Below are 21,523 nucleotides of genomic sequence, written 5' to 3' on the forward strand. Positions count from 1 at the left end.
TTCTGCAATTCCTACTGCACTAAACAGCTTTTCCCCATATCCTTTCAGCACCCAGACTGAAACACCCCTAAAACTTCCCTCTTAACCCCCCTCTCATCAGCTGCTGTTCTCTGCCCAGATATGCCCTAAATACCCACAGTATCTGCAGCTCTTCCTACACCACCCACCCTCAGATTCCTCCTAACTAAATTTTTTTGGCCAAGCAAGTATACAAGAAACAACACATGTAGCGGCTAACTAGGAGTTTTCCCATATTAACTGGTTGACTAATATGAACAGTGGCCAGCCACTGACAAATAATGTATAATGGCTGAGTTATTCTCAGCTGTCAGTTCTCAAAAAAAACCTGTAAGAATCTCTTAACACTGTCATTCATCTGCCACATCTGGCAGAAATGTGCAAAGAGTTAGAAGGGGAGACAGGGACAGGCACTGCAAAGCTTCATTTTTTCAGGAAACTAAGCTAAGAAAGTAATTACTCAATGAAAGAATTTACAATTTGGAGAATTTGTAGGAAAAAAAATGCCTGTTCAATAACTATAAATACCTTTAAGACATAATGTGGCCTATTATGCACTTTAAGTAATGTCAGTTTTGTAATGTCAATTATCCTCCAGCTTTGAAAGGCACCCAGTGACCAGCATTCTGGTGTAATTATTCATGACATCGGTGTGATTTTTTTTCCCCTGATAATACTGACAAGTTTAACAGAGATCTATTAAGTTAAAAAGAACAAAGAAATATATTACATTTGCTAATTGCAAACAACCTCTTTTAGCTGCAATTTTTCCCATTGGGATTAAAAAGTGCACCAGTTTAACATGTCTGTACATTAAAAACAGTTTAAAACATTAAATATACAAACAGCAAGAGATTTTAAATATTTTTGTATCAAATACTATAGGACAATATAATTTACACTTTTTACACAAAACATTACACCTGAAATATAACTTTAGATATTACAGAATATAAAAATACATACTTTTTGTCTAAAAAATGCTTTTGCAGGTTTTGGCACGATGTAACACTTTAAAGGGAAACAWTACTTTGGCAATCTATATTTGCAATTAGCTGTGCAAGAACAATAAAATGACCTGTAATTAACCTTTTAGAAGTGCGAGGTCAGATCTTTTCCCCTCCCCCTGGAATAGCCCTTTTTAATTGGGTAAAACTAAATTTGAACTGTTTAGGTGCTCATTTTTGCCAGGGCCTGAGTTTTCTAGCCCTGGACCAGCAAAGCAAGAACAAGCTTAACCTTAAGGATACTAAAAGCCACATCAAATACAATGTACTTAGTCATACCTTCACCACCTTTGCTGTCTCAGGATCAGAGTGCTCAGTCCTGAGCAAAACAAAGCCCCAAATRCAAGTTGAGAGCCAAATTCTGTCCTGCTCTACATTTGCATCAAAGCAAACAGAGTAAAACATGTTGTAGAGAATGTCAGGGCAGAATTTGGAAACAGAACTTCAGTAACAATTACAGTTCTGATTTCAATTACATGAACATAAAAGTCATAATGACTGTACTGAAGCCAGTGGAGTTATATGAAGCAAAACTTGTTTAAGACTGAATCAAGAGAACTGTGTAATTTTGCCCTTGTGTGCATTTGTGGAACTCCCACTAAAATTAGTGCAGGGCAAAATGTGTCTTCAGGGATGATACAGGGCTTACACAAATACAACTAGGACCCAAGAGATTTTCCTTCTTGTCTTGAAGTTGATTCTGGACAACTATAAATCCAATTTTTTTTTCCTTCGAGTCCCAGGGCAAAAATAATACCATACATTAAAGACAGAAGGTTTAGTCTAAATCCCTTACTTTAAATGCCCCAAAATAAGTTGCTTCTTGGGATGAATCCAATAGTAGTGGGTTTGATACCTGGATACTTATCACTTCACCAGATTTTAATTTAAAAAACCCCCCTACGTTTACAGAGTAAAAGTGAAATTCTGAATTCCCCGACCAGTATTTGGTGCTTCCTCCTTTCATCAAGACATCAGAGCGTCTTATTTTAAGGTTTGTCTTCGTCATATACACCATCAGCTGAAGCCCTCTTTTAGTCAGGTTTCCTGATGTTTCATGATGTCTAAAACAAATGTTGGCATAAAGATAGTAAAATCCATCTTGATTAACAATTAGTTTTCCATCATTGAATGTCATATTCGATAAGTTTGCCTGGCCTTTGTTATGATGCCAGGATGTAAGGTTSACTTTGCGAGTTCCTGAAAAGCAGGGAAAAAAAAATTATTTACAAGCATTTTTTAACAAAACTGAATATTCAAAAAGCAATACRTGAGTTTTGAGCATCAATAGCAACTACAGTTATGTAAAGTGAAGTTTGAGGCTTCTAAGTATTAGACAAGTACAATAAATATCCATAAGAAATTTCCTTTCTTCATCGTGTATAGCCCTATTCAGTTTGCTATTTGTAACTGCCTGCCCTTCCACAAGGGCATCAGCTAGAACAAAACATTTGGCCAATAACTTGATTATGCTAAGTGATCATATGGTAAGTAGTATACAGAAGTTGTGCTAAACCAAAAATTTTATTCAAGTACATATCTGAGAAGGATTTGAAAAAAAATTGCTAAWGAAAAAAACCCAGTGAATCTTGTTCTCGGTCTTTAACCTGTTTCATACTAAYATAACATACAGACATCTAAGAGGAAAGAAATTTTTGCTGTCTATCTTTCAGGACTCTTCAAAGTACTGCTTGGAAGTGAGCTCTACAGTTTGCTCCAGGATCATTCTCCACCAACCGCAATACATTTTTATTTCAAGATACCCCTGAGCTTTTCTACATTTTTTTCTCTGTTGCTGATTCCATGGCAGTTATCTCTTCTGACCACATTTTTCCACATCTGTTGTTCTTAGCTTTGTATTTGTCCTCCTTCATAAAGTATTCTAACTCTTGACACACCATAATCCCCAATTCTGGATCTCATCTGTGACTGAGACTCTTCAAATATTTTCCTGGTCTTTTATCAGCATAGGGTCTCCAATAACTGTCATTAAGTCATTAAGTGGAGAAAGTTCTCTTTATTCCTTTCCAACTCCCCTTTCAGAGTTGGTCTTCTCTTCTAGGATGTGACTTATCTGGTCAAACACAATCTAGCTGCCTTCATTCTTTATGAGCAAGAGTAATAGGACAATTAATCTGACTCCACATGTCTTGTTGGAATTAGGTATTTCACACCCTACTTCTCTGCCTTGAATATAAAACATGATTAACCTAGATGCAAATGTTGCATTTAAGGCTCAATGTAATCCATGGTAATGGTGAATAGTTTCCCTAGATTGCCAGCTCCTCAGAACAGAAGCTCAGAAGCCTAAATATGTCCTTTTAATGGTCAGATTTAAACATCTAGCTATGACTTTGGCCTCTATTTACTTCTCTATTTAGTAGCATGTTCATAGTATGTATAAGCAGAAGATGGTACTACTTACAGAGCCCTACGGCCCTCCACCTAAATGTCTCCAAGTGACTCACTACGAAATTCAATGATTGCACAGCATAACAGACAGATCAAGATAGAAGCACAGTATTCTTTTTGCCAGACACCTATCATCAGTATTAGAATGTCTTTAGACCACCCCTGGGAATCACTTGTCTGCACAATACTAAATCTATATATTTTAAAAGTATAGTCTCCTAAAAAGCTTGCAAATTAAGCTATGGAGAAGTAAAATGCAGACAYGATGGAGAGAACAGAAAACACTATCTAGACTAGTTATGTGTATAGCAACATCACTACCTGCCTAACTTAGCTGACACACTGCAAATCATAAGGAATTGTTTTCTAATGGACACGATGTAAGCCTCGATTCAACCTTAGCTTTTTTTCCATTTTGTTTCTATTAGCTTCTTTGTGGTGCTGAAGTAGGTGAGACATTTAATCTCCAAAGGATATTTATCATGTGGAGTTGGCTGGAATAATTCCATATATGCTATAAATGTTTGAAAGGAGTAATTTAATAGAATCAGCAAGTTAAACTGTGGTATTTCTCCCCAACAAAGTTAGTGTAGCCTTCCTATCATTTATGCTCTGGTGAATTTAATGGTATAAAGGTAAAAAGGTTTTCACTTGAGAGAACCCAAAAAAATGAAAAGTACAACTATGCATCTGTACTACTACAGAACCTGCCTATGCTTTAGATAGCACTTTCAAGTATTTAAAGCCTTTTTAAGCAAAACAGTGCCTAGACTTAACTGAAAGCTCTTGAAAATATTTGAATACGATTCYACAATCTGGTTTAGATATATCCTACACAATGCCACCCTACTGCACAATCCTAGTTCTTTGATTGATATACAAGTATTTATAGTTAGGTGATGAACTTCTACAGCTATTTCAAAGGCAAACTTGGATTCTTCTTCCTCTGATATATAGTGGAATGTCCTGAGAAAAGACTTCTATGAAAACAGATGTGATTTCAAATGCTTTAAGGTATCTAAGTCCAGAACTAGAAAGAACAAACTAGTAATCCATGCTTGCAGAACAGTCCCCTTCAAGTTATCTTAAGCTAGAGATCCACAAATTAGGAAAGAAAATGACCATAACATCCTCCGTCTCTCTCTACAGAATATCATGCATGTGGGAATCAAAATAGATGCGTAAGAGTTACCAATGCTGACTACCAAAGAAGGACAGATTAATAGAAGTGACACATGCAGACAAGAATTATAGAAAAAATACTTCTAACTTGTAACAGGGACATATAAGGCTCTTCAGCTTTGCCTGTATCACAGTGGACTGGTATACAAAAAGCTGTCCCTTACCTGTAAAGGTAAGCGAAGGATGCTCTGTGAAGAGAACAAAGACATAGCTAAGAAACTGGAGATGTTTTGAGTAGCTTGTCAGCTTCGCACTGTCACTGGAAGTTAACTTTGGAATTATGAGTACCTTAGGAAAACCAGCCTGAAAGGCACTTCCCCAGATGCTGTCACAAAGTAGCCACACTATGACCTCTCTTGGGTGTTTCAAGCTTCTGGTCAAGCCTCAAATGTCATTCATTTAGATCATATTGAGCCTGTGCTAAGAGACAGCTTGATGGGAGGTCACAAAGGCACAGAAAGAGACCATTTGGGTCTTTCTTCCAAGCCTGGCCACATTTGSCATTTTAGTGAAGAAATTTGGTTTTGGTGACACAGTGTTAAGCAGCAGCTTGCAACACCTAGACAGTATGCGTGTTATGCAGTGGGTATTTCCTAGTGAGAAACATGTTCCTGCAGCACACATCCCACAATCTCTTGTGCCTCCCTCACTTCATCTCCTTCACATCTATCTCTGCTCACAGCCTCTGCCTGCAAAAACAGTGAAACAGGCAATGGGAGAAAACTCAGCCAAGGCCCATAAGCACATCCTGCAAAAGAAATAACCCCTGTGAAAGCCACACAAGCCCTGAGCAACATCCCCTCCTGACACACACCATGGTTTGAAAGAGCCACTGCATCCTACCATTTTTTCAACACAAGGCACAGCACAACAGATGGAAGTCCATCAACTTGTCCTCCTARTCAGTAATCTCCAGCACACAAGACTAGCTTTGTCTGTTCCCCTTGAGGCACCCACAGCAGTGAGTCTTGTACTGCAGGGCCTTACACCTTTGACCCTCAGCACTCCACAGTCTGCTTGGAATATGCAGTGCCTTATCCTCCCAGCTTCGAACACACAAATAAACAACCTATTTCCACCAAAATCTCCCAGGCACATGGAGCACATGGTACCTTCTCCTCCCAGCAGAACCCAGAACCACCAGAGCTCACAAGCATGCTGGGCAGAGTCCTGGCTGGAGTCGACTGGCTACAAAAACACCTCTTGGATCTGTTTGCACAGAAAGAAGCAAGGGGAGGCAGGGACAGGGGAATTTGAGAACTARGTCTTCGCTAGCTGCCAAGAGCAAGCAACTTCTGCATGCCAGAATACTTTTACTGTAGTTCTGGACAAAAAGCTTCTCATGTTCTCCCACAGACTTGTGCAAAGCATGAAGTGTCAAAAAGGCAGACCATAAAGAACTGCCCTCATATGGCTCCAGTGTAGCTAGGTAAAAATTATCCAAGAAAACTCAAATAGTTTTCTTGGATAATTTCTTGAGCAGCACCTTAGAAAAACTCTGAAAYCCATCAATTTTTGGAAGACACTTCAAACATCTAAGTCTCCTATCTTGGAACTATTCATCTGCAATAATCAATGCTGAAAGCCATACCAGAGTACCCTTGTGATACACTGCCAACAGCCAGGAAGGTTGTAGTTGTCATACATAGAGTGCAAGTCTGGCAGAAATACTATCCCAAGAAAGTTGGGCTACCTTCAAGAGAAGGGCAGGCAAAAAAGTAGAACCAATATCACTGCTTGCATCAGGGGGAAGACAGAGGCACATCAGATATGGGACAGGAATGCATACATGACTGAGCAGAAATACATGCTGTGACAGACTGATGCCCCACTGGCTTGTTGCTAGGTAGATTTTAGTTGTCAGTCCCAACAATCAAGTAGCAATTTTGAAGAAATCCTCAGTGGGAATGCAATTCAGAGTCAATCATTAAGATAACTCCCCAGACAGGATAGCAAACAGGAAAAACATCAAGATAAGAGTCTTCTGAAAACTCAAGAAAAAACAAAGTAATGTCTTGGATGCTAGTGTGCATGAACTAAGAGTAATACAAATGAGTTTCAATAAAATTGATTAGTGAGAAGGAAAAAGCTCACTAAGGAGAACTAAGGAGAAAGTAGCCCTGCACTGATAACTTATTTGCATGCTAATAGCTTTCAGGTACGATAAGCAAAACCTAGGGGAAGGACCAAAGCTCTATCTATCCTGAAAAATTGCTTCTGGAAGCAGAGGGCACCTGAGCCAAACCTGAGATGTAAATAGCTTAGAGAATTCTACAGTAATTCCTTAGACAGCTAAATATAACACCTCTCAAATGACATATTTAACACTTGCATTCACCTCTGTTTATATTTCTCTCATTTAAACTAATTTCTGTAATTAAATTRTAAACCAAAATTTGCTGTTTTCACTTAAAGCCTGGGTAGCATTTAAAGCGAGCTAAGATAAAAAGCAAGTAGCAATCATTCAGCTTTTATTAAAGACAGCAAACCTGAAAAATACATAGCACAAACCAAACCACTAGGGCTTCTGGAGCCAAGAGACAGTCAAGAGGACATCAAGATTTGGAAAGGTCCATCTCCCTTTTCTCCTCTTTTCAGGCTTCAAAAGTCACTTCGAAAATTTGCAAAAGTCTAAAGTCATATTACTGTGAACTAGCCTAAAGGAACAAGTTCCTTATAGAAGTTGCTCTGTGCCCTTTGATAAAAAGCAGTCATTGACAAACAAAAACAGAAGAATAAAATCCTGTTTGATAGTAATGACAAGACCGATTTTTTTTTCTTGACATTGTTTATTTTGGGTCAGTGATGACAGTACAGAACTTAAAATGCTAAGCATGTATCTGGCCAGACTCACAGCTGGTTAAAAACAATTTAGAAGGATTTCAAACAGGTAAGAGAAGGAAACAGAAGAAAATAGAAATTCTTATTTGGGAACAAAGAAAGCTCAGAAGCTTTTTGTATGCTACCTAGCCAACCCAGTAGTGCCTCACACCAGCGAGAATGATACAGAGACATCCCACCACCTGTAAGTTCAGGGTTTCAGCTATCAACAATGATGCAGCCCTTCCTTGTTGTAGGGCCCACAGGAACTGCAGCAGCTGTCCTCACCAGCTATGTCCTGGCAATGCTCTTGTAAATGAGACATAAGCCTTATGTGCCAAATCTGGAAGGAGTAAGTSCAACTCACCCAGTCAGAAAGGGGCTGATCTGCTCCAAGAAGAAACAAAGATGCTTGTTGCTATAGGCACTATATTTCTGAACATTCCTGTAGCTTGTGCTGTTAAGTTAGAGGCAGAGAGCGTGCACACACATGCATGAGCAACTCCTTTCCTCCCATAATGTGGTTAGCACATCTATAGGTAAAGTCACACCCTGAAAAGTTAATATACAGCAGCAAAAAACACCAGCTGCTGCCTCCGGTAAAAACAAAATTTTCAGACCAATGTCAAGGGCCAGAGCAAATAAGCTTCCCACAGGAAAAGATGTACTTCACCACATGTGACACACACATACCAATGCTGTAGATGTAAAGTGGCCTGTTGCTATGATTAGCAAATTAATCCAATCCTTCCAGAAACAAAACGCTAAGACAGGTTTGTAGATTCTGTGGCCCCTACTATTGACCTATGTCAAAAGCTAACACCTGACTAATGCAAATGGAAACTTGTCAATAAGTGTTTGAGTTAGTAAGGAGGAGGTAAGTTAAAATTTTAAGAATTAATCTTTTGACACAGACCCTCTGGAGAGTGTTCAAGGGAAGACTCATGATTTGTTCCTTCATGTTATACTAGCAAAGGTGTTCTCAAAGCCATTACAAGCCATTCTTGTGGGTAGAGACAGTTCTAGTAAGATAGAAAAATGCCATCCCCCTTTCTAGTGTCCAGTAGTGCCTACTTGATAGCTCAGAAACATACTGCATCCAAGTCGATGCACTGACCAGAAACCCAGCTGCACAGAGTACAGTGAAACAACTGTTGACTTCATTAGTACAGGACTTGATGTAAACATACACTCATGATGCTCTGGGGTGTCTGAATATCAGAAAGGCCCTGGTAATCTTCACACAGAAAAGTCATGGCCTATAYCCACAAGAAAACCCTTTCTATACGCTATTCTAAGATAATGGAAATAGAAACAACTGCTATAAATTCAGCCCTATGCTATCACAGCGCACTGGGCCCACAGAGGATAGTGAACTAGCAGACAACTTACACTTTTGGGACTAGAGTAGTACGTTTTCAACAACTTAAAACGACAGATGAGCTTCCTTTATGGGTAAGCTTTTACACTGATGCATGCCTGACATCCATGTGTCCTGTGTATTCATGCAAGAGATTTCTGGCTTCCAGATTCACGCTGAAGACAAATGAAGTATCACCCAGAGAAGACTCAATGACACTTCAGCACACAAGGAGAGTTATTGTGAAGGGTTCACTAGGTGAGCCTAACAGGATGTTCTTGAATTTTACAAGAGAAATCAGCATCTGTTCAACAGGACTGGCACCTTAAAGACTCAGTGTACGGGAAAGCTTCTAGCCCACAGCACTAAGATTTTGGCCAAGAATTTTGTCAATATATATATATGGCTGATGCCACTGTTAGTGAAAAACTCCAGATGGACCCTGCTGGCCAAAGGAAACAAGAAACTTCAGAGAAGAGAACTTAATGCATACCTGCATTAATCACTTAATGCATACCTTCACCTGACAGCAGGAAGGCCAAGCCCTCACAGTGTAAGTCTGATCATGATCACTGGTCATCTGAAACAGGTCATTTAGCAGTGCAGGAGACTCCCATACAAGATACCTGATACGAAGGGGAGCTACTCTTCATAAACATTATCACTGCTGCCTTTTAAATCCTTCCATGCATCCAGTTTATGTTCATTACTAAAAGCCATTTCTGAAGTATCAATCTGTTCCTAGTATTGCTTAACTATTTTTATATACTCCATTCTTAACACATTAATACAGGCTAATACATCTAATATAAGCATTAGAACTGTTTGCTTAAAACTGAACTTACCAGATGGAATGTTTTTATCATCAATAATAAGATGGGCAAAAGGTTGCTTCTCGGGTTTACTTCTCTTGTACGGATCCATTCCTAAGGCCTGCATTGCAACTAGAGATAAAAGAATTGCATTACCTCAGAAAAACATGTTTAGAAGAATTTGAAATACTTCTTATACATAAAGCAGTGCCTACCTTTTTCTGGTCTTGGTAGTTCTCTTCCCATGACGCGCTGCACTTCCTAAAATGAGAAAGAGCAATTGCTYTGATTTTATCTTTATTATTTGCTACATCGTACATTGCAAATAGTTTGCAAGAACCTCTTCTAGTTATTGTACTTGGGATATTTCTGTAAGCATAGTGGAACAATGGCTGCTAGGAACACATTGCATTAAACAATGAAATCCCTATTACTTGGTATCAAAAGGCAGTGAGAGAGGCAGTTCCACAGAGGGACATTAGTGCATAGTCACACTAGCAACTGAGGAAAGCTAAGGTCTGCATTTCATTAGTGATGAGGAAAATGAAACAACCTCTGCCTCTCACACCCAACCAGTTACAGGACAGGTGACCAGACAACTGTAGAACTTCGCAATAGCTTGTGCAATTTGTTTGCCTCATACAGCTGCCAGGCCTGTAATCATGCCTCACTTCTAGCAAAGTACACAAGAACAGATTAAAGCATGTTTTCCATCTGGAATAGGTCAGGTAGACTGGGTGCCAGGATTTGGATGTATGAATTCTTTAGAACAGTAAATGAGTTTTAACATGAATGAAGACCAAGTTACCCAGAACCAAGAATGGCACTAACAGCAGGCACTAGACACTGCAAAAAGCCTTGCTTCGAACAATCCTCCTCTTTCCTTCCTGAAACAAAAATACGAATGGTAGTTTTCAAAAACCTAAGCAGCAGGTTCTCGTTACAAGTCTGGTCTTGGTAACCTTAGGCTCAATCCTCAGTTCTGTCCCAGACTCTCCCCATCTCAGTTTCCTGTCTGAGAAACAGGGATAATATTTTCCCTCTAGCTATTCAGATTACTTAGTACCATGGAGCTATCAAAAGTAAAAGGAAACATTTTGCTGCAGATACCAAGTCATTTTCTTATTTTTGAAGCTTAAGCATAGTCCTGTGTTTTAAGTCTTTATGCTGCAAGCTTTTTTTATTCTCTTGCTAATTCAATAGCATGTACCTGCAATATCCCTCAGACATTTGGCCAGATCAGCAATGCTCCCTCACATTCTCAATCACTGTGGTGTTTTAGAATCTGAAATCCTTCTTTGAAAACATCTCAAGTCCTGCCTTTATGTAATTTTGCAGCCACAGTGAAATCTGTAATACCTTAGCTAGTGCATTTATGCATTCTCACTTTCCCCTTTCAGTACGTGTCTAAATGTTAAACCAAAATGGAAAGCCACAGCATAATCGAAGTGGTAGTATGACTATCAAAGCACAATACTTTAGCAGAGATATGCTGATTTTATAGATAAGAATCATTAAGATGCTTTCTGCTGTAGAGACAAGGGAAAAAAAAGTAGAATTGCAGCTTTGAAAGTAATAAAACCTATGTCCACCACCCACCATTTACAATCAATCATTCTCCCTCTCTGATCTTGCTACTTCAATGTCAGTTCTAGGAGCWAGAATGCAAAGCTCCTTTCTAAGAGCTGCAAATCAGCATCAGGCTCTAGTCATATTTGAGCTCTTTCAACTTTATCAGATGTAGGAAGAAGAACAGAGTAGTAGGAATTGCCAGAAGTGACAAAAGCAACTGAAGAGAACAAGTCACAATAATATAGAGAAGACTGGGAGATAGGAAACTGAAAGAAATACATGAACTAGTCCCTAGAGAACAGAGATGGAGCTGTAGGTTTGCTCATAAAGAAAGATACTATATTTCAATGCCTCTCTTGATTTTTACTTCATCTGTTTCTACAGTTCCAACATACTGATACACAACCCACCCTAGAAGGGCACTTAAGTATATACTCACTTCTCCTGGTTACGAAAGGCTAAGGGACACATTTCTGAGTGCCATCTGGATGCCTAAAGATACTCTCTTAATGAGATTATAAAAATCCCCTTGTATCCTTATAGCAAAAAATTAAGACATAGGGTTTTCAAACCTTCAAGATATCAACTGCATTTTTAGATACCTGTGCACTTTCAAGCATCCCATACCTACTCACAATGTGTAGCACCATTACAAAAGCACAAACAACTCAACAGAACTTGTCACAAAGACACTGTTTTAATGGCATGAGAACTGCTAACAAATTTTTACCAGTGACACCTCTYAATACTTCCTCCCACAGGAGCATGCGCACTATTGAGTTATTTTTAGAAAAACTGTACACAAAAAACCCACTACATTGTAAGACTAACAATCAGGTGCACTTGTACACTTTTGACTGCGTCATTTGCTCACTGCCCATCAAGTCATCTCCGCTGGCTTGCTTCCCACATTCCAACCTCTTTCATACAGTAACTGTTTAAACAGCAAACAAGCATCCAGTCAAAAAAAGGAAAAAAAAAAAGAAACAAAACATGTCTTCCTTTCTTCTGAAATTTTAGGGGGCCTTAGGGAAGTTGCTAAACTTCCAAATTTTTAAAACTGAAAAGATGCTTTAAATGCTTGGGGGAAAAAAAAAAAAAAAAAAAACACAGGACTTGCTCTTTCATCATCCAGTGGACTGCAGGTTTTACCCCTCGGACAACTCATCAGTATTTTAGTAACTTCAAAAAACAAATCTCACTCAAAGTTATATCCAATGTTAAGAACGCACAGAGAGGCCATTGAAGTAGCCTAACAACTGAACAAGTGACAACACTCATGAATGATTTTTTCTTCTTTGGCTTTCAAAATATTCCAGAATCTACTCTGAGTAGCTATAAATAGCCTGTTGAACTCCATTAGAAGAGACTCTCTTAACACTTGTGACTTGTTTCAGCCGTGAGCCTAAAGAACCCTTACTCTGTTTTACTACCTCAGAGCCTCAGGCCCAATTAATACCAAGAAAAGATGTACGATTATCTTGCCGGAAATTCACCAATCTGAAGAATGCTGATCAGGAAGGAAGTGAAAGTACATGAACCACTATTCTGAAGAAGACAGTTCAGAGATCAGTACTACAACCTCTATTCAAATGAATAGTTCATTGCCCACAAAGGCTTGTAAGGCTGTGAGATCAAAATCATGAAATTTTAACAACCTGCAATCACCASAGACACCTTGACTTTGTCCATACCCACATACACTTCAGATGTCTGCTAAGTATATAGATCTCTTCATAAGGGCTGTCCTGGAGGTCTGGCAACAAAATTATATTGCCATGTGGGAGATTAGTTTGGGCTTGAACTCCCCAAGCTGCCGGAGGCTGGGACTATTGCCAAGAAAAGTTACTTCATGAATTGATTTYGGGTATGTTTGTCATTCTTTCTACTTCAGACTCATAATTGACTTCATAAGATGTGTGGTTAGTGCATCTGGACTGCCAAAGGGTTTTTAAGGATATGTGCAAAACAATTAAGCATAGGCTATGAAAGTGTATTATTTGACCGTTTGAAAGCTTTTAGGCAGTATTTAGTGTTTTCTACTGAGCAAACTGCTCCCCAAGTGGTATTTTTTATCCAAGAATCTGTTGAGGAATTCAGCACCAGGTATTCCTCAAAAGAAAATTTTGAATTAGTATATTTGTAAGAGATAAATGTTTCCRAATCCAACCCTGCAGCCTTGCTATACTGGTTTTCATAACAGCACTTTCAAATTCAACCCTTGCTTTAAATTTAAACATTAATCTACAGGTGTGCAAGGAAAACAGACAAGAAGCAGTGCAGTAAGCTAAAATTTGTAACCAGACCATAACCTTAAGCTAAAGTAAGTTGTCTATTTTCATTTCCTGAGCAGCTTGAATTGCAAAAAGACAAACAATTGGAAAAAAAAATCACAAAACTTAAAACCATATTTCAAAGTGTTCCATTTCAGTCACCTAATCTACTGCCAATTCAAATAAGGATACCTGATCTTAAACACACACAGGTTAGATTCTCCTTCAAGAAAGTGAACAAAGTAAAGACGATACAAAACCTCTTTCCACTCACATCAGCTGCATTCCCTCACATAAAAGACTAMCACAACTGGACACAAGATTCAGGCATTTCTCCCCGTGAGTACAGCACAGCCAATGAAAGGCACAGCCTACAAAACATGATGAAGCATGATTTTGCCTTAGCACTGGCACTTGCACTTCTGTGATACATTTCTGTGATACATTTCTGTGATACATTTCTGTGATACATTTCTGTGATACATTTGCATCTGAAAAGATGCAGATACAGCCCCAGTCATATATTTTTCTTTCTTTTTTGTCCGTCTCATCAATATATGATGCCAAAGCAACAAGGACACAGACTCAGCTACTTAATACACTTTGTTGTGTTCAAAGGGAATTGGAGCCTGATTACTTTGGCAAGATAAAATTTATTCTTCTCAAACTAATGGCCATCAACCAAAAACATCATCCCTACTTGCTACTTATCTTAGCCACGGACATTGCAGCATTCAACCTCTATCCAGAATGGCAGGATATGCAGCCTCCACTAAAGCCAATGCTTTTGTTGAGTAACCAGCCATGAATAACCAGAATATAGGGCTTCCCATTCACTTACTGTAACAAGCTCCTTACACTGTCAAGGGAGTTGCATGAAAAAGCAGTCTAGCATATGCACACAAAACACAGAAGTGGATTTAGTGTGAGAGAGTCTAGAAAATACTGAAAGAAGAAACAAATCCTATGGAGCTAAAATATCTTCCTGAATTTTTAGAGGTGACAAGTGATGAGAAAAAGACACTCTCAGGATTCTTCAAGTTTTGTTCACAAAAAAAATCCATCAATCAGGGGCTTGTATTAAAAGTAAACATTAGCACAATTAAAGCACCATATAATTAATTTAGTTACAATTCAATCTATACAAAGTGTACATGAGTTCAACTCAATGCTAATGCAGTTTCTTTAATGAACAAAAAAATGATAACTTTATGTGGATGTGAAGAAGTAAAGTAGTAGCGGACCTGGTAAGTCAGGAAAACCGAGCACTACAGCACATGTTCGGCACTTAAATAGTCCTGATTAGTTCATACCTAGCACTACGCACTATTATGATTGTGTAAAGAGATCAAAAAAATTAATTGTTTGCAGTAAGGGATATTGTGACAAGTATATTCAACACGCCCAGGTTTATCCACTAAGGCTGATGTCTGTAAATACTTTTCTTATTTGTGTTTTGGGAATAAGCAGTCATCCTCAACTGCTAGACAAAGACCACCTAGTTATCATGCTTCTGYACGTTCTTCTGCCCATGTGGGAATGGTCTGCACAGACCAGAGGACTGGCAAAGTAGGCAAAAAAGAAAAAGACCACYCTATCCTTCACGTTCTAGGTAATTAGTCATCATACGGCATAAAAAGAGTACGAAACAAAAGGAAACAAGAGCAGATACTATCCATTCTGTCTTTCAGCCAATATGCTGCATGTCAATGACCCTAAGAAGCAAATTGTGCCAGAAATAGTCAGGAGACAGGTTTGAAAAAAAAGTGTGGTACTGTCTTTCTCCGCAAACATCCAAAATGCTGGCAAACCTATATAAACGTTAGCACAAATAACTACTATTTGAACCCATCCCAGTGTCAGAATGGTCAATTAAACAACCACAGYCATGGTTTTCTGTGCGAGTTCAGGCCTTTTTTTTGTTAAAAAATAATAAAATAAAATAAAATTAGTTTGAATACAGAACTGGTTAACCACTACCACACAAGCAAACACAGTATCATCTTGGATGCAACTCCAGGCATTATGCAAACTCCAGAAAACATTTCTAGAACTTACCTCTGAATACAAACTTTGGAAAACTTGTTAAAAGTTCGACAAGTGCATGAAATAAAGGAAAAACAAAGTGTCAGTCTAGCACTTACCTTTTGTACAGCTCTTTGGAGAGCCTGTTTCATACTTCCACATGAGTCAGGCATTAACTTTGCCTCCTGATTTTCAAATGGTGTCTCTTGCAAATCTGTACTTCCTTGAGCTCTTAGGAATGTTCTGACACAGTGTGCATCTTCTTTTGAAATTCTATTAGGGTCCATCTGAAAAAAAWATAAGCACAGCCATAGCTTTTAAGTGTTTGCCCAAAAGACATTAAAGAACATTTAAGTTGGGGAGAATTTTAAACCATCTAAAAGAACTTAACAACTAGTTAAGTTCAGTATCTAGATTTTCACTGTAAACAATGAAGASATGAACTTCCCTACAGGAAGGTTTAATTCATCATACAAGTACATAAGATAGAAGAATGAATTATCTTCTGGAGCTGTCTGCTTCATTAGCTTAGACTGAACACCTGATTTAAACAAGATAAATTCCACCTTTATAGCAAAATCAGTAACTCTGAATTTCATTTTTAACCAACTACATTTTTAGCAGGCAACAYACACAGTCATCTCATCTGTAAGAACTGTAGCTTGCAAGTTGACACACAAATACCAAGTAGGGGAAATTGGGGGTCGTATCTATCACATCCTTAAGAAGAGGGAAAAGGAAAAAAACAGATGGTAGTTATCACCRAAAATATTAAGTGGGGAAGACATTGTTGGGCAAAACAGTCACCAAGATGGCACCAATTCAGAAAGACTAAACCATAAAAGTGTACCACAAAAACACCTCTACTTTATCAGAAAAAGGCTGGTAAATCTAGAGCAATTACAAGATACTTCTAGTGATCAATCTTTTATCGAATCAAATATTCTACTTTTAAAACCTATGGTTAGAATTCTCTTATCAGCTAGATAGAAAGCTGAATACKCTAAACATTGGGATTATGCCTTCAGAGTTTAATTTCACAAGCAATACGTAARCCATTTCACCCTCTCCCTCTACTCCAGATCCATACACTCAACAGATACTAACTAATTGTTCTTTCAGAGACAACCTCTTASCAATTATTCTCAACTTGTATTTATTCTGCTTTTACTTCAGACTCTAAGAAGAATGTGTGTTCTCAAAACCCTCAGTTCACTAACAATACCAGCTGGTCTAACAAGACATTTACTTCTATCTTCGTAGGGCTGAAGAGCCACCTTTCATCTGAGAATTACAGGAAAACATATTATTCACAGTCACGAAGAGGAAATACCAAGCTATTACAGATACTGCTTGACCACTGCTTAGTTTCCTATAACATGTAACTGAACAAATCAGAGTATTGAAAAGAAGTGTTTGCAGGATACCAAACACCCAAAGCAAATCACATGTTATATCATTGTCTCATATGTACATAAATTCTACTCCCTAATCCCAAAAGAGAACCAAGCTAACTTAAAATCAAATGGTTAGGATTACAGAGGTGATCAGAATTYAAATCTACATCAGGCAGGCAGTCATCCAACAGAAACACACCACAAAGAAACATTTGCTACACAGATGGCTATAGCAACAGCAAATGTTGCCTCCTCCGTCACCATCCTTCTGCTGAAGGCCATCTGTCTGATCCATCCAAACCAATGTCAGCCCACACGAGCTGGTTTAGCTGGGCTCAGTTACGCCTGTAGGTTTGGAATGAAACAGGTCAAGAAAGGTTCACCTGAAGATCGGGGTCAGCCATAACTTAGAGCAGAAGGGTGGCAATGAGTAACAGGACAGCCTAGAGGCAGTAACATCTTCCTGGGGTGATCCGGCACAGTTGGATCCAAAGGAAATTCTGTGCACAGCTCTATGAATTAAGCACTAAAGACTACATAAATAACCTCCAAAGTCTATACAAATAACCTCTAGTCAGCTAGTGTAGTGCAGCCCTGTAATAGTTTAAACTGATCTAAAACAGCATCTCTGGGCTCTCACCCTCTTCACCATGAAATATCACTYCCCCTTTAAACAAACAGCATGGAGCTCTAACCTGAGAGGACTTTTTGCTGGTCTGCTTTCCTCAAGGATTAGTACCCTCAAAAAAAAAAACACCACTCCCTGCAGAAATCAAAAGCACCAGAGACAGTAGAGACAGTAGAGGGWCAGGTACAGGAATGAAGCTAGCAGGAAGGGAGCACTAAGTTTAACTACTGTGGAACTGCAGCCTAACACMGACTGCCTCAGTATGTTCCACTGGTGTCTATACAACTCAACAGTAAATGGAAGGGGAAAAAATGAAGGCCAAAATGTTTACCAACAGCTGTTAAGATGCAGAGAAATAAAATACAGAATAACCTGGATTGGAAGGTACCTCTGGAGGTCTCTAGTCCRACCCCCTGCATGAAGCAAGGCCAATTTCTAAGACGGGTCAGCTTGCGCAGGCCCTTGTCTAATCAAGTTTTGCGAAATCTCCACTCACAGCGACTTTCAGCCTCTCTGGCCAAGCTGTTCCAGCATTTAACTATCTTCATTGTAAAAAGCACCTTCTTATGTGCAGCTGGAAGCTACCTTGCTGCAATGTACGACTGCACCTCTTGCTTTTGCTGAATGCTTGTGAAGAGCCTGGATCCGTCTACTCTATTACCTCTCTTTAGGTAGCTGAAGACAGCAATTAGCTTCCCTCACCTTAGTTTGTTCTTCTATAGTTTAAAGTAACCCAGCTCTCCACTTCTTATGTGCTACAGCCCCTACACGTCCCAGTGGCCCTTCACTGGACTCTCTCCAGTTCTTGGTATCCTTCTCACATCGGCAGACCCAAAACAAGGCTAGTTATCCAGATGTGTCCTCTGACGATGGACTTACTGGAGATCTGAGGTATTTAGGGTCTTCAACAGGATTTGGATAAATCCACTCCCCTTCACATCCACCCCAGGATTTAAGATAGGGAGCCACAATAACTAACTGTTGGTATTTGGGGGCTTTTTTAATCAGTAGATACCACTAGTGAAAGATTGTTAGTCCAGTTTGGGATCTATTAGGAGAAATCTGATGAAATATGTCCAAGAAAAATCAGTTTTATAACACAAAGATCATGAAATTTGCAAGGGCTAGACCAAGCGTCCAGCCTGAAAAGTTATGTGTAGCGTTGATTTACAGGTATCACTCAGCAGTAGCCACATGGGCCAAACACTGTGCCAGAACAAGAACCAGAGCTTCTACAGAAGCATTTATTTGGATCTTATCTACTTATCTACTGAAGGCTAGACAGAAAGGAAGCTAGATACCTTAGAGGAATTAGCCTATTTAAAGACAGGAGCGTAAAACTTATTTTTTCTGTATTACTATCGTGCGTACATCCATTGCGTCTGATTTTGGAAGCAGACCACATTTTTGGGTGTCCCTTGATACCAAATTTTTTCAGTGTTTCCAATCGTTCTGTTTGTGTTTCTGGATTCCCTTTATCTAACTCAGGGCAGCCGAAATGAATCCAACATTGCGGGCAAGACCAGTCCAACTTAGAGAATTCAAATGCAGTATGTTTCCCAGTCCACCCACTACATTAATAGCTAGTCTACAGTTTTAACTACTGTGTATAGATAGCTTTCAATGAACCTTCTGTTGTCACTTGAACTGGTTTGGGATTTTTGTCATCTTCTATGTTATATCAGGTAAACATCAGTACAGTTTCTTTTTCTCTCAAATATACATTGCTGTACACTAGTCAAGACTACATTGCACCTATCATCATGTCATATGCCATCCTGCACATTATGCCTCTATGGTTTTTCTAGCTTTGACAAACGAAGTCATTCATCATCATCTGTCAAGCTTGTCACCACGCCATTTACTTCCTTTTCAAATCAGTTCACTTGCATTTAGGGGCACTCAAAAAGTTAAGTGTGCCATGACCAATCTCACAGGTTTCTAACAAAATGAACAAAAACAATCTTTCATGCAAAGCACGAAATACAGAAGAGAACTAGAAAAAGAAAAAAAAAAGTTCTCAGAATAGTCTTCCTAAAAATTTAAAATTTTCATCAGGAGTTTAATTTTGCCAAAAAAAAGATTAAAAATAATCTTCCAATGGTAAAAAGACTGACTTTGTTTTAAAAAATAAAATACATTTCAACTAATTTTAYGTATATTGTAGGAATTACGCAATGCTAGAGTATCATAATCTCTTCATTTTTCCTCACAATAAATACTGACCTTTTATATTCCTACTTATTTTCAAACTGAAATCAACTTTCAATGTACCAAATATCACTTTCGACTCCATGATCTAACTGAACCATGAAGAATGGGCTCTTTCAAGCTTCTGAAAAGTGCTAGTGACCCGTAGCAAGCTGTTTTCTTTTAGCCACTGTTTTGCTAGCAGGCTCACCACATTTTAGATGAAGTCTGAAAGGAGGTCATCTAAAAGCATACTGTAATAAAAGTCTGAGTTCCATAGATGCATGAAATGATAATAAATATCCGCCTATAGGTCACCATTTAGCGAATTATAAATTCTTCAATAAGGCAAGATGCTTTTTTTGTTCTTTTTGAATATACCAGTCCCTTGTCTCATTTGTATTATGCTGCACTATTTCTTGGCCACAAACATGTGTTTACCCACGAAGACATGGTGTCAGTCTTAGTTATACGTCTTGTGAAATTCCAAATGCTCAAGCCACAAAATAAACAAAACTAAGGAAAAACCAAAACCTCAATTATTGTCTTAGTTTATATTTTGTCATGATCTAGCCCAAATGATTTTATGCAAATGAAAATAAGAAGTAGATGGTAAAACTGAGTCAGAGTTTACTCAGCCTCTTAGCTAGAGTTGTAAAGAGCTTGTAAAACAGTTGTCTTAAAATTATTACATTTCTTAATATTAGCCTATGCTATCATATCTAGCTATTTCACATTTGGTCAGTCCACCAACCAAACAATTCACATCTTTTAGATGCAGAGCTCAGCATGTTTAAGAAAATGTGCTCTCCTACTATTAAGTTCTCAAATTTCAATAAAATACACATTACTTAAGTTCAGTGTTATTAAAAGTAACTGAAAAGTATAAATTTAGATGGCTTAATACAACTGAAATGTGAGAGGAATCTTTCAAAAGAAAGATCAGATCTCATAAATAAAAACAATTTGCAAGGCAGTTAAATAACACTTCTGCTGGATCTAGTGTGACTTTTTTTTTTCCAAACCTATCTTATTTCATAATAAGAAATTGTGAAACGGGTACGGATCACCACTTATTACTGTGAGCACTGCACTTACTTCAAGTGTATACATATTATTCTGTTTATCAGTGGTGGCAATTAAAACATTTTCTCCATTAGGTATTATTCAGGCAATTATTTCAGGCAAGTCTACATCTAGTTACATCTTCTCTTTTAGATATTTCCAAAGTTTACAAGGCCTCAGTCCAACAGCATCACCCCAAATTTAGAAGAACCAAACTGGTGACAGAATTAGATGCCAAAGGCAGAATTAAACTCAGTGTAACCTTTTAAATCGAGAAAACAAAAGAAAAACAGTCATTTTGGTAAGAAACCTGTTTTTGCCCTTTATCAGATTTCTGTGAAGCAGTGACATGAACTCATCAGAAAGAGTCCTTAATAAGAAGGTGGAAAACACAGGGTTTTCAAGAAATAAGGGTGTATTCTGATCGGTGGTTTTGACTGTAACGGCTCTTCAGCGTGCTAATCAAGGTACAGTCGTGCATTTCTGCGAGCTATGCTTTGACAAAGGTATCTTTTTAGGTCTGTGCTGTCGCGGAGTGAAAAAAAAGCACATTTCTCTGCCGCCAACTGAAGCACGCACTGATTTATTTCACTGTCGCGCAAGCAAGCAGCTGCAAGCTACTTTACAGCGAGCCCCAGAAATTAAGTGCCACTTTTCTGGGACGCAGMGGACGTGACTAACTAAGGGGCTCCACGCCCGCTCCACGCGGACGCGTTTTACTCTGCGAGGCCAGCAACCCCCCGCCGCGGCCGGCCGGCCGCA

General features: G+C 38.7%; 1 protein-coding gene across 1 annotated transcript in view; it reads right to left on the reverse strand.

Annotated features, from left to right (window-relative positions):
• Positions 1–1,002: 1,002 nt before the first annotated feature.
• Positions 1,003–21,523, reverse strand: part of TNFSF11 (TNF superfamily member 11) — a 38,690-nt gene continuing 18,169 nt past the window's right edge. The window contains exons 2-5 of the mRNA XM_085309555.1: positions 15,601–15,768; positions 9,827–9,872; positions 9,645–9,743; positions 1,003–2,225 (exon numbers count right to left, since the gene is read on the reverse strand). Of these exons, the coding sequence (XP_085165681.1) occupies positions 1,804–2,225; positions 9,645–9,743; positions 9,827–9,872; positions 15,601–15,768 (735 nt within the window). The 3' untranslated portion in view covers positions 1,003–1,803. The remainder of the gene's footprint in view (positions 2,226–9,644; positions 9,744–9,826; positions 9,873–15,600; positions 15,769–21,523) is intronic.

This window comes from Rhea americana, unplaced genomic scaffold (assembly GCF_003343005.1).
Source record: "Rhea americana isolate MKP2758 unplaced genomic scaffold, rheAme1 scaffold_3, whole genome shotgun sequence".
In the NCBI taxonomy this organism is placed as follows: Eukaryota; Metazoa; Chordata; class Aves; order Rheiformes; family Rheidae; genus Rhea; species Rhea americana.